Source organism: Anthonomus grandis, chromosome 1 (genome assembly GCF_022605725.1).
Source record: "Anthonomus grandis grandis chromosome 1, icAntGran1.3, whole genome shotgun sequence".
In the NCBI taxonomy this organism is placed as follows: domain Eukaryota; kingdom Metazoa; phylum Arthropoda; class Insecta; order Coleoptera; family Curculionidae; genus Anthonomus; species Anthonomus grandis.
In genome coordinates, this window is record NC_065546.1 from 29,137,537 (window position 1) to 29,151,375 (window position 13,839).

General features: G+C 33.4%; 1 protein-coding gene across 15 annotated transcripts in view; it reads right to left on the reverse strand.

Moving 5' to 3' along the window:
- The window catches only part of LOC126735097 (obscurin-like), a 168,588-nt gene that overhangs the window by 107,309 nt on the left and 47,440 nt on the right, over positions 1–13,839 (reverse strand). For 13 of the 15 annotated variants that reach the window (XM_050439044.1, XM_050439027.1, XM_050438999.1 and 10 more), the window contains 6 exons: positions 9,598–9,897; positions 9,214–9,538; positions 5,569–5,706; positions 5,278–5,517; positions 4,975–5,226; positions 2,840–3,844 (listed from right to left, as the gene is read on the reverse strand). In XM_050439044.1, the coding sequence (XP_050295001.1) occupies positions 2,840–3,844; positions 4,975–5,226; positions 5,278–5,517; positions 5,569–5,706; positions 9,214–9,538; positions 9,598–9,897 (2,260 nt within the window). The remainder of the gene's footprint in view (positions 1–2,839; positions 3,845–4,974; positions 5,227–5,277; positions 5,518–5,568; positions 5,707–9,213; positions 9,539–9,597; positions 9,898–13,839) is intronic. The other 2 variants (XM_050439104.1, XM_050439095.1) reach the window with 1 other exon arrangement.

Sequence of the window (13,839 nt, forward strand, 5' to 3'; positions counted from 1 at the left end):
AACCCGTCGATTTCGACGCCCCATCATTAAAGAAAAAATTAGGTTTTTTTCTAATATAAAGCACTTCATTGTAGACAATGTTCAAAGTAATATAGCCCTTGGGTACTTGCGTATTATGACGAAATGATCGGGTACTAGATATAGCTACGTATAACTATAGCTCAAAACTGATTTCGGTAAATAAAAACCAACCCGTCCTAAGGTTTGTCCTTGAGTATTGTTTATAGTTAAAGAAAAAATAAGATAAATAAGGAATTGGCGTCTTTTAAAACTAAAAGAATGTAGCGTTTTATTTTTTTTTTGGTTGCTTGTATAATATAATAATTTAATATTGTATGAAAATGTACTGATCGCGAAATCTAGTGTAAAGTCGGGTAATGACCTTGTAAAAAATAATCCCATTCTAGATGGCGTTAGCTGTTCTTATCGTTTTGAATTTTAAGCAATTTACTGGAATCGGGTTGTTTATCCCTCTCTCTAAAAAAAGGCAAGGTGTTATGCAGGATCTTATGCAAAGTTTTATGCAGGATACTCAGCTGCTGTTTCTATTTTCCATCATAAATTGGAGCTTTATGAGGATTTATTTCTTATTCATGCCCTTATTGATTGAACCTTAGTCAGCTGCTGTCCTGAATCTGCACAATGGGTTACCAGGTCAAACCAGATAAAAGAAATGTGTAATCAGTGTCATGATTTCTGATTTGTTATTGTTATTTGGATTTTGAGACTAGTCATATTGGCTAATTTATATTATTTAACGGCTCGAACGAAAATTGTATATCCACTGAAATAATATTTTACTTAGTCCCTTTTAATTTCACTATCGTCACTATTTTTATACAGTATTATATGTAAGCAACCGCTCTGAAAGGTATGTTTAGTTTTATTTGATTTAGTACATGTAGAGTGTACTGCGCGGTAGGTTACTGACTTTGGCCAAAGGGTAGTTACATACTAGCGGGTTATTGCTTTATTTAACATTTATAACGTGGGTGTATAGAGTTTTGGTTTCAAGGGTTGTATTTTTAACAAGAAACTGTCTTATAATTTTTACAACAATGATTTATTTAAGTAAAAGATTAAAACAAGGAACACTGGCCAGTATTTACAATTTTTTTTTATATTATAGTGTTGTTCATTGAGGCTTATTTTGTGTTTAATTTCTTCACATCCTTTTAATCATATGAGAACCAATTTGTCAGGTAAAGGCCTGCAGTTCATTCAACTGCACTTTAAATAAACACATTGAAATGGATGGCGCCCACATCATAAAAGGTAAGCATCTCTTGAATAATTCATTCCAACCCACCACCAATCAGTGTTCTCCAAACTGATAAGCTGATGTTAGCATATGTGCCACTATATTAAAGACTCAACATCAGTCAATTTTTATTAAAAGCAAAAATCTAATAAAAAGTGGTTACAAGAAAGAGAACTATCTGAATGCGTAAAAGCTGTTCGAGGAATTAATACTCTTGGTTCTGTTTTAACTCCTGTAATAATTTCCAAATCTACACGGTTATAATGCATATATTTTATTATTAATCTGGTATCATTTAATAAGACTTAAGATACATTTGAGTTTCTTAATAGCATTACAATTGCTTCAAACTTTTCAAAGTTTCAAAATATCTGGAGGCAAACCACTTAATTCTATTTAAAAAATTAAAAACTCTAGTGGAAATTGTAGTAAATTCTAAGGCAATGAAACAAATAGTGTTGTGAGGCATCAGTAACCACAGGATCATTTTAAAAAAAAGTTCATGTCAATTGGTGCAGTACAGATGTCTCACGAACTAGCCACAAATTTGGATTGCTGTTTTAAATATATAGATAGCTGCGAACGTAAACGGTTGCGTGTTTTAGAGAAAAAGTGACATATTACTAAACAGATCAGAGTTTTAAAGATTTAGTGGAGAAGTGACTTATTATTCTTAATACAAACTTCACTTCAAGGTATGTATTTGTTTTAGTAAGAAATGACAGTTTTCACATAGGAAAATGTGTCTTTTTTTGCAAAACAAAATGCTCTTTTACGTAAAAAAGTACTTTTACGTACTTTTTTGAGATGTCATTATTTTCTTCCAAAACATTCTATTTTCGCATAGAAATTCAAGTTGTATTTTATTTAAGAAAATCATCAAAGTTATTAGAAACTTGTGAATCTTACTGTTGCCTCTGACGCAGACATTCGCATGTTCAAAATGGTAAAGAAAATTTGACTCTCCGAAATATTACTATTGAAGAAAAGTATTGAGAATGAAAGCTTTTATTAACATTCAAAGTATTTTCTTTTAAGAAATACTATTTTTAAAAGTAGTATGAAAGCTAATGATTCGAAATATCGATATACCAAAGTGGGCGCTAGTCGGAAACCAAATATCACTCTCTATTTTTCCATCAATGGTCAGCAGATAAGAACATGTATATTATTTTTTAAAGCTACTTTGGTTATAAATGATACCAATTCAAACACTCTCGAGAATTGATTCAAACGTTCTTAAAATAGAGCAATTGTAATTGACAGTATAGACATACAAATTTTACCCTTTTACATATAATTTTAGTCTTTTAAAGTGATTTTCATCCCCCCTCTAAGAAGCACCTTTGATCTATAGGGCTTAAAGAACTTAATTCCACATTTCCTTACAGATGGTTTCAGTTTCAGTTTCATATAATTCTGAGATTATTAAAAGTGCATGCTGCAATAACTACTTCCAAACCCTTTCAAGACACTACAAGCATGCTTATACTAGTTGATACATGATATTGATATAGTGACAATTGGGTCGCGAAGATAGTTGTGTGAATTGTTTATTTATATTGAATTAAAACTCACCACGTTCAAATCTGCTTAACTCCTCTTCGTGCTTCCGGGAATATGACTTACTCTCAACGCTTTCTTCCTGGTTTCTCAAATACTTTTTGGCATACTTTTCATATGGGTCTTCTTCGGGAATTTTAGGATCAACAGATTCTTTTCTGGAGAGTCTCCTGGCGTACTTCTCCTCCTCGGGCTTCGCCTCTATTGATTCCGTTCTGGAGTACTTCCTGGTAAATTTGGCGTAAACATCCTCCTCCTCCTCTCCAATATTCTTCTTTTCCAAAGCCTTCTTCGAGTACTTATTAATAAGTTCTTCAGTGTCGTCACCCGCCTCTCCTCTCGAAATTGATCTAATGCTATAGCGGCTACCACTCTCGCTTCCTTCGGCAGATACAGATCTCCTGGTGTATTTGGAGCCAATATCTGTTCCTAATAATCTTTTGCTGCTATAACTTGAGACCTCATTTAGGTCACTTGGTTCGATTCCGGTGCCCTCCAAAGTACTCCTCACTGATTTTTTAACTGTATAGTTATCATTATCGCCTTCCGCTTCCAAGGTACCGCGGATGGATCTCTTACTATAGTAACTTTCAACTGGTTCACCCTCACTAGTGATTGTTTTACTGTATTTTTTGCTGTAAGAGCTGCTATAGTCACCATCATCATCGGTAATCCCACTTCTGATTTTCCTGGAATAACTATAGGAATCACCATCGTCTTCACCTAAAGCCGACGATCTTAGTGCGGAAGATCTCTTGGTGTAGCTGCTCGTGTAATCGTCATCACTCTTTCCATACTTTGAGGTAATCGAATCATATTTTGAGGAGGTGTCATACCTGGACGGCGAAGTGTCGTATTTACTAGTGAGAGAATCATATTTGGAGCTGCCTAAAGCATCCGATCCGGTGCCATATTTGGAAGAGGTTTCGGCGCTGTATCGAGAAGAGGAGGTCAGTCCCGCAGCGTCTGTTGAGTAGGAGGATCCTGTTTTGCGGCTGTAGGAGGACTCGTATCCTCCCTCTGTGGAGATTATATTTAGTTTTAGTGTGGAGGTTCGCGAGTGTTTATTCTGCCACAAGAAGGCGTTAAAGCAGTTAGGCGTGTTGTTGTTTAAAGATGTTGATGTCGAATGATTATTTGGGATGCTTCTTCTTGCCAAGCGTTTAAACTCATATAAAACTGTGTAAATGGGTTAGTTTATGCATATAATGCGAGTTAATATGGTTACAAACAGATAGGAAAAATTAAAAAACTCGTGTTTTTTTTTGTCAATTATCAGTGGCTAATAAGGAGAGATTAGAAACGGAAATGTGTTTGCTGGGGAATTCAATATACTTTTAAGTTGTTTTTTTTTTGGTAAAGTAACTGTATGTGTCGGTGTCTTTGGTACCCTCCAACTTTGTTCTCTTTCACTCCTCCATATATTCATTCTTATATTTACATAATTTGATAATAATAATTGAATCTTATTCAATCTATTCGTTCAATCGTATTAATGAAAATAAATGAATATAAATTATATTTAAAAAAAAGTTGTCCCATTTGAAAAAAAAATTAGGGGTGGTTTCTCAGGGATGAATTAGTTAGGGATGGTTTGAAAAGAGCATTGTGTCCTATAAAAACGCATTTTGAAATTTTTTGCAAATTTTTCTCTTTAAAAATGGCGATCTGTGCTGTTAAAAGCATTTCGGATACCCGGTATACAGGGTGTCCCACAAAAAATAGTTAATATCTTAATAGATTTCTTTTAAAAAAATGTTGAGGTTAAGTTAAATTTTCCAGTACGAAAGTCAAAGACAATCAAGATATAGGGTGAAAAACTTAATGTATTTTTTTTAATTTGGTAGAAATTCGGATTATGGTTTTCTTTTTACTTCATTATTTTTAATAGGAATCTGTTGTAAAAATATTTACCGTTATTTATAGGACATCCTGCATAAACATCGTCCGAAAAAAATCTGTCGCTAGCGCCCATGTTATTAAGAATTAACTTAGACAAGCGTTGCGAAATCGTAAATAAGTTATAATGACGTTAGTGTTATTCTGGCATGCCGTCAACACCAAACCGTTGCCAATATGCTTTAACCAACTGTTAATCAAATAAGAAGACACAAAAATAACACTTTTGGTTAAAAAACTAAAACCCTAACCTCTTGTAGAAGTATATCTGCGGCTCATACTTTTATCGTCTGCCACCTGAACATTAAACTCCACTCCGACTTTAAAATCGGTGATGACGTGGTCGCCGCTTCCCTGCGACTCGATGCTACAAACTTTAGTCAAGGCACTACCCGGTACTTTTTCTGGGGGTGGTCTCTGATGGTACTGGACCTTTGTTTCCGGCACCCTCGGTTTGTTGATTTGAATTAGCGGTTCGACTGCTTTAATCCTTTTTAAATGTCCTAAAAAGAGTATTGGTCAATTATGTTCAACTCTCGTCAATGCCTCGCAACCTTCTTCTACTTCTTCCTCCTCTTCTTTAGCTTGATTAAAGACCTCAGGAACTAAAGTTTTATCACTGGAAGAACTGGAAGAATCCCCTTTTGGACTGTTAATGTGCCGTAAAGGTTCTACGGCCTCGATTCGTTTAAGGTGGAAATCTGATGGTTCTACTGTTTCAGATTCAGGTGTTAAGATGTGTTTTAAGGTATCCGATCGGAGTACGTCAGTTGTGGTTGTGGTAGTGGTGGTACCTAAACATTATAAAAGTCCAATCCAAGTTCAAGCAGGTTATTATTACTTACCTAAAGTAAATGCTTCCTTTTGCTCTTTTAAAGTACTTTCGCTCGAAGTGCTTTGCTCTTTTGATACCACTTCCTTCTTTTTTACAACAGTTTTAAGTTCAGATACTAAACTGTCTTGTTGAACTGTTTTCTTAACACCTGCAAATAATGCGTTTATTCCCGGTACGAAAATAGTAATAAATAAATTTTAAAAGTCAGTAAGTAAGTAAAAATACGTATGGTATTCTCACAGATACTACTGCACTGAAGTAGTAAATTCTTTGACCCAAATGCATTCGACTTTGTTTCAAAGGCTTATCGCTCTTGGATTCAAAAATAAAAATTGCCAAATATTGACTACTAAAAAGTCAGAAATTATTTTCTTTCTTACAAGCACTCCCACAATAAGTTCTCCCCTACACCTCTAAAATGTTCGTATTTTTTATGCATTCTGAATTTTTAGTTAATTTCCTTACTTAATTAAAATAATAAATTCTCTGAAAAAATTTTAATTTTATTTGGAAAGACTGGACGTTGTGACAAATGAGTTTAACTATCTGGAAGAAATTTAAATCTTTGTCTAAATATTAAAGAAACGCGGAAGAAAGGGATAATTAATGATTATTTTCCAAATTGCATTTTTTCAACTCTCTGGAAGAAATTTTATATTTCTTTGAGGAAAGACGGGAAAATTTGTCTAGGAATTAAAGAATTATTAATACCGATCAGGAAGCATATAATTTTCCGTGAGAAACTTTACAACCTGTTTATGTATAATTTTCTCCAATATTTTAGACACTACAGGTAGTAGGCTAAAGGACCGAAGGTTCCGATGGATTGCTCGTTTTAGAAATGGGATGCACAAGCGCCATCTTCCAGAACGTAAGAAATGCACCTTTTTCTAAACAAAAATTCACCATATAACAAATTTTTGGTAATACGTGAGGCATACAGTGACAGAGATAGATATAGAGAGATACAGATATTCATACTTCGTTGGGATTGTTCGATGTCGTCTGTTATTGTGCGCAGCTTTTTGTTTTTCTATTCCAGCCTACTGAGTCTATCCTCCGAGGGTGAACAATCATTTTTTAATGAGTTAAGTTTCTCTTTAAACTGCTCCTCGATGCGGGCAACTTTTTTGTCACAAATTTCTTCCATAAACTTATCATTAAAGATGTTCACTATTTGTGATTTTATTTCGCGCAAATCCGTCGACGATATAAATAATTTATTTTATATTAATTCAACACCAATTTTACACTATAGAGGGTAGTTTCAGCAAACCAACGAACAACTATAGTGAAACCACAATAAAACTTTACACTTTAAGTAATAACTATAATTAATTTCGGTAATGACAAAAATATTGGAGCCTGTTTTTACTACATATCCACAAGCTTCAATTAGAAGTTCTAAAGATGATTTAGGTTTGTCTAATTATTCAATTCAAAAAAATATTAGCCAATTATGAAATGCATACAAGTTTACCAAAGTTCAGGCTTTGAAACCACAAGACTATTACAGAAGGGTAGAATTCTGTGAAAACATTTTAATACATATTGATGAAAAAGCTTTAAGAAAAATAATTTGGACTGAGGAAGCAAAATTTTCCAGGGAGAGAATTTTCAATAGAAGAAAACGCAAATCCACATGAGAAATGGGTTTTGAAAAAAAAATCACGTAAATTTTTTAATTTGTGATGAACCACTAAATTTTGCCAAATTTGTAGGAATTTTAAGAAGTGTTGTAATTTTTAAGAAATCTTGTAAGTTATTCTTTGGAACATCTGCCATAGCAAGATTATCGTACTTGGTTGCAACTTGACGGAGCACCGTCTTACTGTGGAGACAATGTAACAAGAAAACTGTACATGTTTGGTGATGGATGGTATGGTACCATGGAATTGGCCGGTGAGATCGTCAGATCTGACACCCCTTGATTTTTATTTGTGAGGTAATATAAAAGAAACGGTGTACACAACAGCAGTAAGCAGTAAAGAAGAGGTACGCCAGCGAAGTTATCCACCAGAATATGATTTTATAAATGTTTAAAAAAATATGTAATTTCAATTAGAAAAATAATTAAATTAAAAAGGCAACTTATGATTAATCCACCCAGTAACTACCACTAAATATAAATAATGCAGAAATACATTGTGAAATATAATTAAATGTGCAAAAACTCAATATTGGAAAAATAGGGTTTCAGAACAGTTTAAAAATCTTGAAAAACTGTGAAAGAGATTACCAACTAACTCTTACCAAAAAAAATACATCAAATCAATAATAAATCAAAATGGTGAAGAAATTTCAGATCCTCTTATTCTGGCAGAAGGCTTTAATACATTCTTTAGTTCGATAGGTAGCAAATTGGCAGGCCAAATTCGGGTTTCAGCAGTGAAATTAAAAGATAAAATAATAAATGAAAGTTCTATGTTTCTTTGCCCCATTACAGAAAATGACCTAATTAAAATAATTAGTTCTCTTAAAAATGTCTCTATGGAGTAAGGATGGAATTTCTTCAGAGATTGTTAAATGTAATCACACTTTTTTAATAAAACCATTAAAGCACCTAGGAAATAGTATTTTGCTTTTCATTTTCATTCATTGTTGTAGCTATGGTGTTTACCGAACGATTTTTAAAAGATAGACTATAATACCCATATACAAATCAAGTGACAAGAAAAAACAAATTATAGATTGATTGCACTGTCATTGTCATTTATTAAACCATTGTGACATTTTCATGGCTAACTGGCTGTAATTCACAAAATAAAAATGCTTCAAATTATGAAATTTATAACGAAAATAAGTATTCATTTCTAAAATGCGGCTTACTTAGGTATAGAAATGTGTTATTTTAAATTAAGGTATTTTAAGTGTCACTCTATTAAAATAAAAAGTAAAATATAGGGAGCTCTATTTAAAAAAAATGGACGTTTCACCATTTTGGTAAATGAAGAATTTTAATTCAATTTTCGACGACCCTGTATAATGCTGGTTCAATTGCATTATGGAAAGTTAATCAAGTTAGTTATCCCTTGGTTTTTAACCAAAAACACGCAAACATTTTTTTCTCGAAAACCGCTAGAGATAAGTATAGAGGAGTATGTTTAAAAAAGACTCAAAATGAAGCATGCAATCAAAATATCTAAAAATTTATGTGTTCCATTTAAAAAATCAAGGTGTTGCCATTTTTCTATTTAAACGGTAACGCTGCAGTGTTACCAAATTTTCAGAAAAATGCTACATTCCGTTTTCCATATACGGCTAAGGCATCGTTCGTCAATCACCATGTATAACATGGGTCCACACTGGCTTTGTTTTCAAGCTAGAGCATATCAGCACTAAAATAACATATTTTATTTTAATTACGTATGTCCTGTGATGAATACCCCATGATTTACAGAGTTGCTTTTAAACCCTGCACGAGCGTAGATATGGAGAATATTATGTAGCATTTTTTGAAAAAAAAGCACGACATTTGTTTTCGTTATGCATTTTGATAGTGCTCGTGTTCAAAAACAAAGCCGTTACGAACGCATGTTCATATGAACATTTCGTCTTCAAATTGATCAAGTATTCGATGGTTAAAGTTTATCTAAATATTTTATTAATACCCTGTATATATGCTTTGCTAGCATCTATTATTGAATTTACATACCAGGTATTTGCTTAGGTTCCTTCTCCTCCTCAAGCTTGGGTTTGTTCTTGCTGGGCTGTTCCTTCTCCTCGGATTTCTCGGAAAATTTAACTGTTTCCTGCTTAGACTCGTTGGGTTCAGCAGGTGGAGAAGCGATCTGGAACTCGTCGCTGGTCGCCTCCTCACTTTCGCCGTAGTTCTTCGCGTATTCCCTGATCTCTTGCAGCCAGATCTTTTTAATCCGATCCCGGTGGGTCTTAAGAACCAAAGATTGCCCCCCGGCCTTATCAACTAATTCGAATACGTGTTCGCTCTCGGGATGGTCTTTTACTTCGACTTGGGGAAGCTAAAAGACGTTTGTTCATGATATAAATCGACTGAAACTCGTGAAACGTTCGTACTCACCCGGATGATATCTTTAAGTTGAAAAATGGAGCGGTCCTCCGAAATGCGTCGGACTTTGCAAATAAGCACGCGAGCCTTGAAAAGAAATAGATATCTCTCCTTGGTGACCTCGCCGAAAGTGACGCTGAATCTGTCGTGGGCCAGAAGACGGCCCAATTTGTGGATGCTGCCCTTATAACCTTCGATGCTCGAAGTGAATTTATCGTCCTGTGCCCTGTGGGGGACACTTAGCATCAACTCGAGGGCCTTTTGGAGGTCGCTGTTGTTCTCGCCAAGACACGCGCTATACCTTACCAACTCCTGTTGAAAAATTGTCTATTTATTTATTTACTACACTGCTTAATACGAAAACCCCAAATACAAAAAAGCAGAAGAAAAATCTAAATATCTATTTTAATATCTATATTTAAAGGTATTAATCCATTAACACTAATTCACTTATTTACTAAAACAAAAACTAACAATATTTATGAATATGCATGAGTGTTTCAGAACTATGGGATCAAACTTTTAGGGGTTATTCAGTACAACAGTAGAAAACATTTGAGCATAGGGACCTATGTCCGGAAAAGTGTCACTACGACCCTAAGACGGGTTCAAATTTAGAAAAAACGATGAATTATCTAAATAGGATTTAATGCATTTAATTCTTGCCTCCTTTACATGATATCATTACAATAAATGTTCAAAACGTCTTTCTCCAACCTGAATACACCGATTTAAAAGTCGTACATGATTTTGGCGAACTTGGATAAAAGTTTAAAACTTTAATACTATAATTCGTCCAATTAGGTCTTGTTCTGTTTCTTTTTGAGTTTCGTAAATCAAAGATTACATGTTCTCACAGAAAAAAACTAGCGACGTTAAATTAGGCGACCTAGGAGACCAAGAAACTGCAAAGTAAGTCGACGCTTCATCATGTTGAAATTTCATTTGCTGTCGAACGTTTATTGAAACATGTTCAAGAAATTCTGGAAAAACTGCGTTCAAGAAACGCCGGTAAATAGGTCCTGTTAACAGTTCCGGCAGAAGGTATGGCCCAAAAAAATAATCATTAACAATCCCTGCCCATACGTTGACAGAACAACTTTGCTGATATTTTCTACGAAAAATTATGCTAATGATAGTGGCTGCAGTAAAGTCTTGAACTCTCTGGAAGTGGTGAGGATAAAGTTGTTGTCCGCTAGACGGAAGCTTTACTTGTATTCATATTTCGTGCCGATGAATAGCAATAAACTTTTTGGATCCCAGATGTTGTCATTCGAGATAACGTTCTTGATAAAGGATTAATTTCTTGATATAGGTAACGCCATTAAATCATAATAATGAAATATATCTTCATCTACCAACGCAAGTTTGAATATAAATACTATTTGGAAATCTTTAGTAAAGCATTCTATCTGCTTTCTGCTGTTGTAAGCTTTATAATAGTATAAATGTATTCATAATTAAGCAAAACGAGCTCATTTATTAGTCGAATTAATATTGTATGAAACAAAGAATTTTGTCAAAAACAACGAAGCTGTTCGAACCATAAAGAAAACTACTGCGTTGAACGCCCGGTAAGTGTTTTTTTTTTAGATTTTATAATTTGGAAAGAAACATAATGTTTTCTATTATATGATGATACCCTCAACGCGAAATATGTCACCATAAATACTCTTTCCAAGATTAGTTTCCGATTTAACAATATTGTCCCTTTGAAGAAGTCAATCACCATGTATATACAGGGTTTTTGAAAAATAGACGGAGATATTTCAATGGGTGATTCCTTGTGAAAAAATATGAGAAACAGTTTCTATAAACATGGGTCCGGAAATGCACAGTTTTCAAGATACAGGGTGATATTTTTTTTTTAATATTATTTTTTTATTAATATTAAAAAAAAATTACTTGATTCTTTTGAAATTTGGCAGTATTACTTGTTGTATTAAGAGGCTAACTTAGCCCTAATTAGATTAAAATTATAAGGTCCAGTGGCGTCCCGGAGGAGATCAAATGCACACCACTGCCTTTTTTTCAACTTTAATATTTGTTGTTTGATTAAGCATTTAAAAATACAACTTTTTCGGCTCTTGTATCTTTTTCGTATCTCACTTCGTTTCCGACAAAAAAAATAAATACCGTTTTATTGCACGCCACTGGACAAAATTGGTTTATTAATTATTGGTAAAAAAGTCACAGGTGCCTTAAAAAACAAAAAATTTGCATGGTGATTTGACATTGACAAGTGTCCTAGAACAATAATTAATATTAATAAAAAATTAATATTTAAAAAAATGTATCACCCTGTATCTTGAAAATGTGCATCTTGAAATATCTCCGTCTATTTTTCGAACACCCAGTATATGTGATATTTGTTTAATACAATAAAATTATGCAAAAGGTTAAATATTTGTATCTTAAAACATGAATTATTAAGAAATCTATCAAATATTTAATTTACATAAAAATGCTTCTTGTTAGGTAAGAGTTTGTTTTAAAAAAAATATATTTTTTTTATTGAGGATGATTGTTTTGTGTCAAATTTAGTGACAAATTTTTATGATATATAAAGTGTTTTTTGCAATTTCTACATAAAACCTTGGCATCATTGCATCAGATATATTGCAAACAAACAAACTGCCCATAGTTCCACGATATGCTACTTCTAGCCTTTCAATGTTATTAAATTGTTCTAAGTTCTAATTCTGTTGTAATCACTTTTGGGCTATGCTACATATAAAATCTAAAATCTTCAAAATTATAAGTTGTATAAGTTTGAACCCAAAACAAACTACTGTAGAGCATACTTTTCTAAATATAATACTAAATATTTTAGCATTGTATCGCAGCCCATCTGGAAATTATTACATCTTCTTGGAGTCTGTTGAGGGGCTTTTAGGTAGTCTGGATACAGGTAAGCCAGTGATGCTTTAATGTTCGCTTTAATACAATTCAAACCGAAGCCATACGCCTGTGTAACTTGCTAACGGGCTTTGGTATAAAACAAACAATTTTTAAACCAACACGAGATGACAAATTGTCTGGACAATATCTTTGAGAGCGCTGACATAGATGTTGTTATTAGCATAACTTTATCTGATCATAAATCACAAATAATAGAGTGTATGATCCCAATGACTGTTTGTGTGGTGGTTTTGATCAGTCTTGAAAGGTGTATGGTATATACCAATAACACCACAGGGGCTTAATACATTTTATAACGTTGTAGATAAATTTTCATGGGATTTGATTGGGGAAGAAATTGACGTCAATTGCACCTTTCAACATTTAATATCATTGCTTGAAAATGCTTATCGATCAGAAAAATCTTACATCGTTCGTTCTGGCAACTCTTACGCTATTAACTGGATTAATAAAGACCTTAAGGGAATAAGCGAACACTTGCAGTTTTTGGAAGATCTAAACCATCAATATAAACTTGTAGAAGCTAAACAAGAACTTAGTAATTACAACAAACTCTATAAAAAAGCTATCTGCTCCTCTAAAAAATCCACCAAAAACTGTGGCAAATAATAAAAAGGCACTGAGGTAAAAGTAAAAATTCATTAAATTATAATAATAAAATATTAATTAAACCTAACGACTTTAATAATTTTTTTTCCAGCATAGCTAGCATTTAAAAGCTTCCTAGCGCAGAGCACAGTGGGAGATATCCCAATTTCAAATCATAATCCACTTGATTATCTTACAGAGAGATTACCTCCATTTTCTTTTTCTATGGTAACCTTTAATGAAGTAGGGGATGTAATTAAAAACAAACAAACAAGACTTGATATACAGATCGTGTTTTCGTTCGTTACTTTAGGAAACCGCATAGAGGCGAAATTTTGCAACGCCTGCGACAGAGCACCGCCGCGGCCGGCTCGAGGACGGGATTAGTAAACATCTGACTTTCGTGGGAGCTGTGTCGTTTGGCGACAAAATGTCCCAAAATATTACGCGAAAATCCAGGCATTTTTAAAATATTTATTCTAATGCGGGTTTTACAGACATGACAATGTGTAAAACCCGCATAGAATTGTAATCTTGTTTAATGTGCTGTGTTTTGCATAATAAAAATAAATATTTTGCATAAATAAAATAAAGCGTTATTCTAATAAAAAATAAAATATCAACTCTGATAAAAATATAATAAAAAAAAAGAAATAAAACTCTAATAAGCAAACTTAACAACATATCATTTTTTAAATAAAAGGCTCAAATAAACCGCCTTCTTTCACTAAACAAAAACTTAAC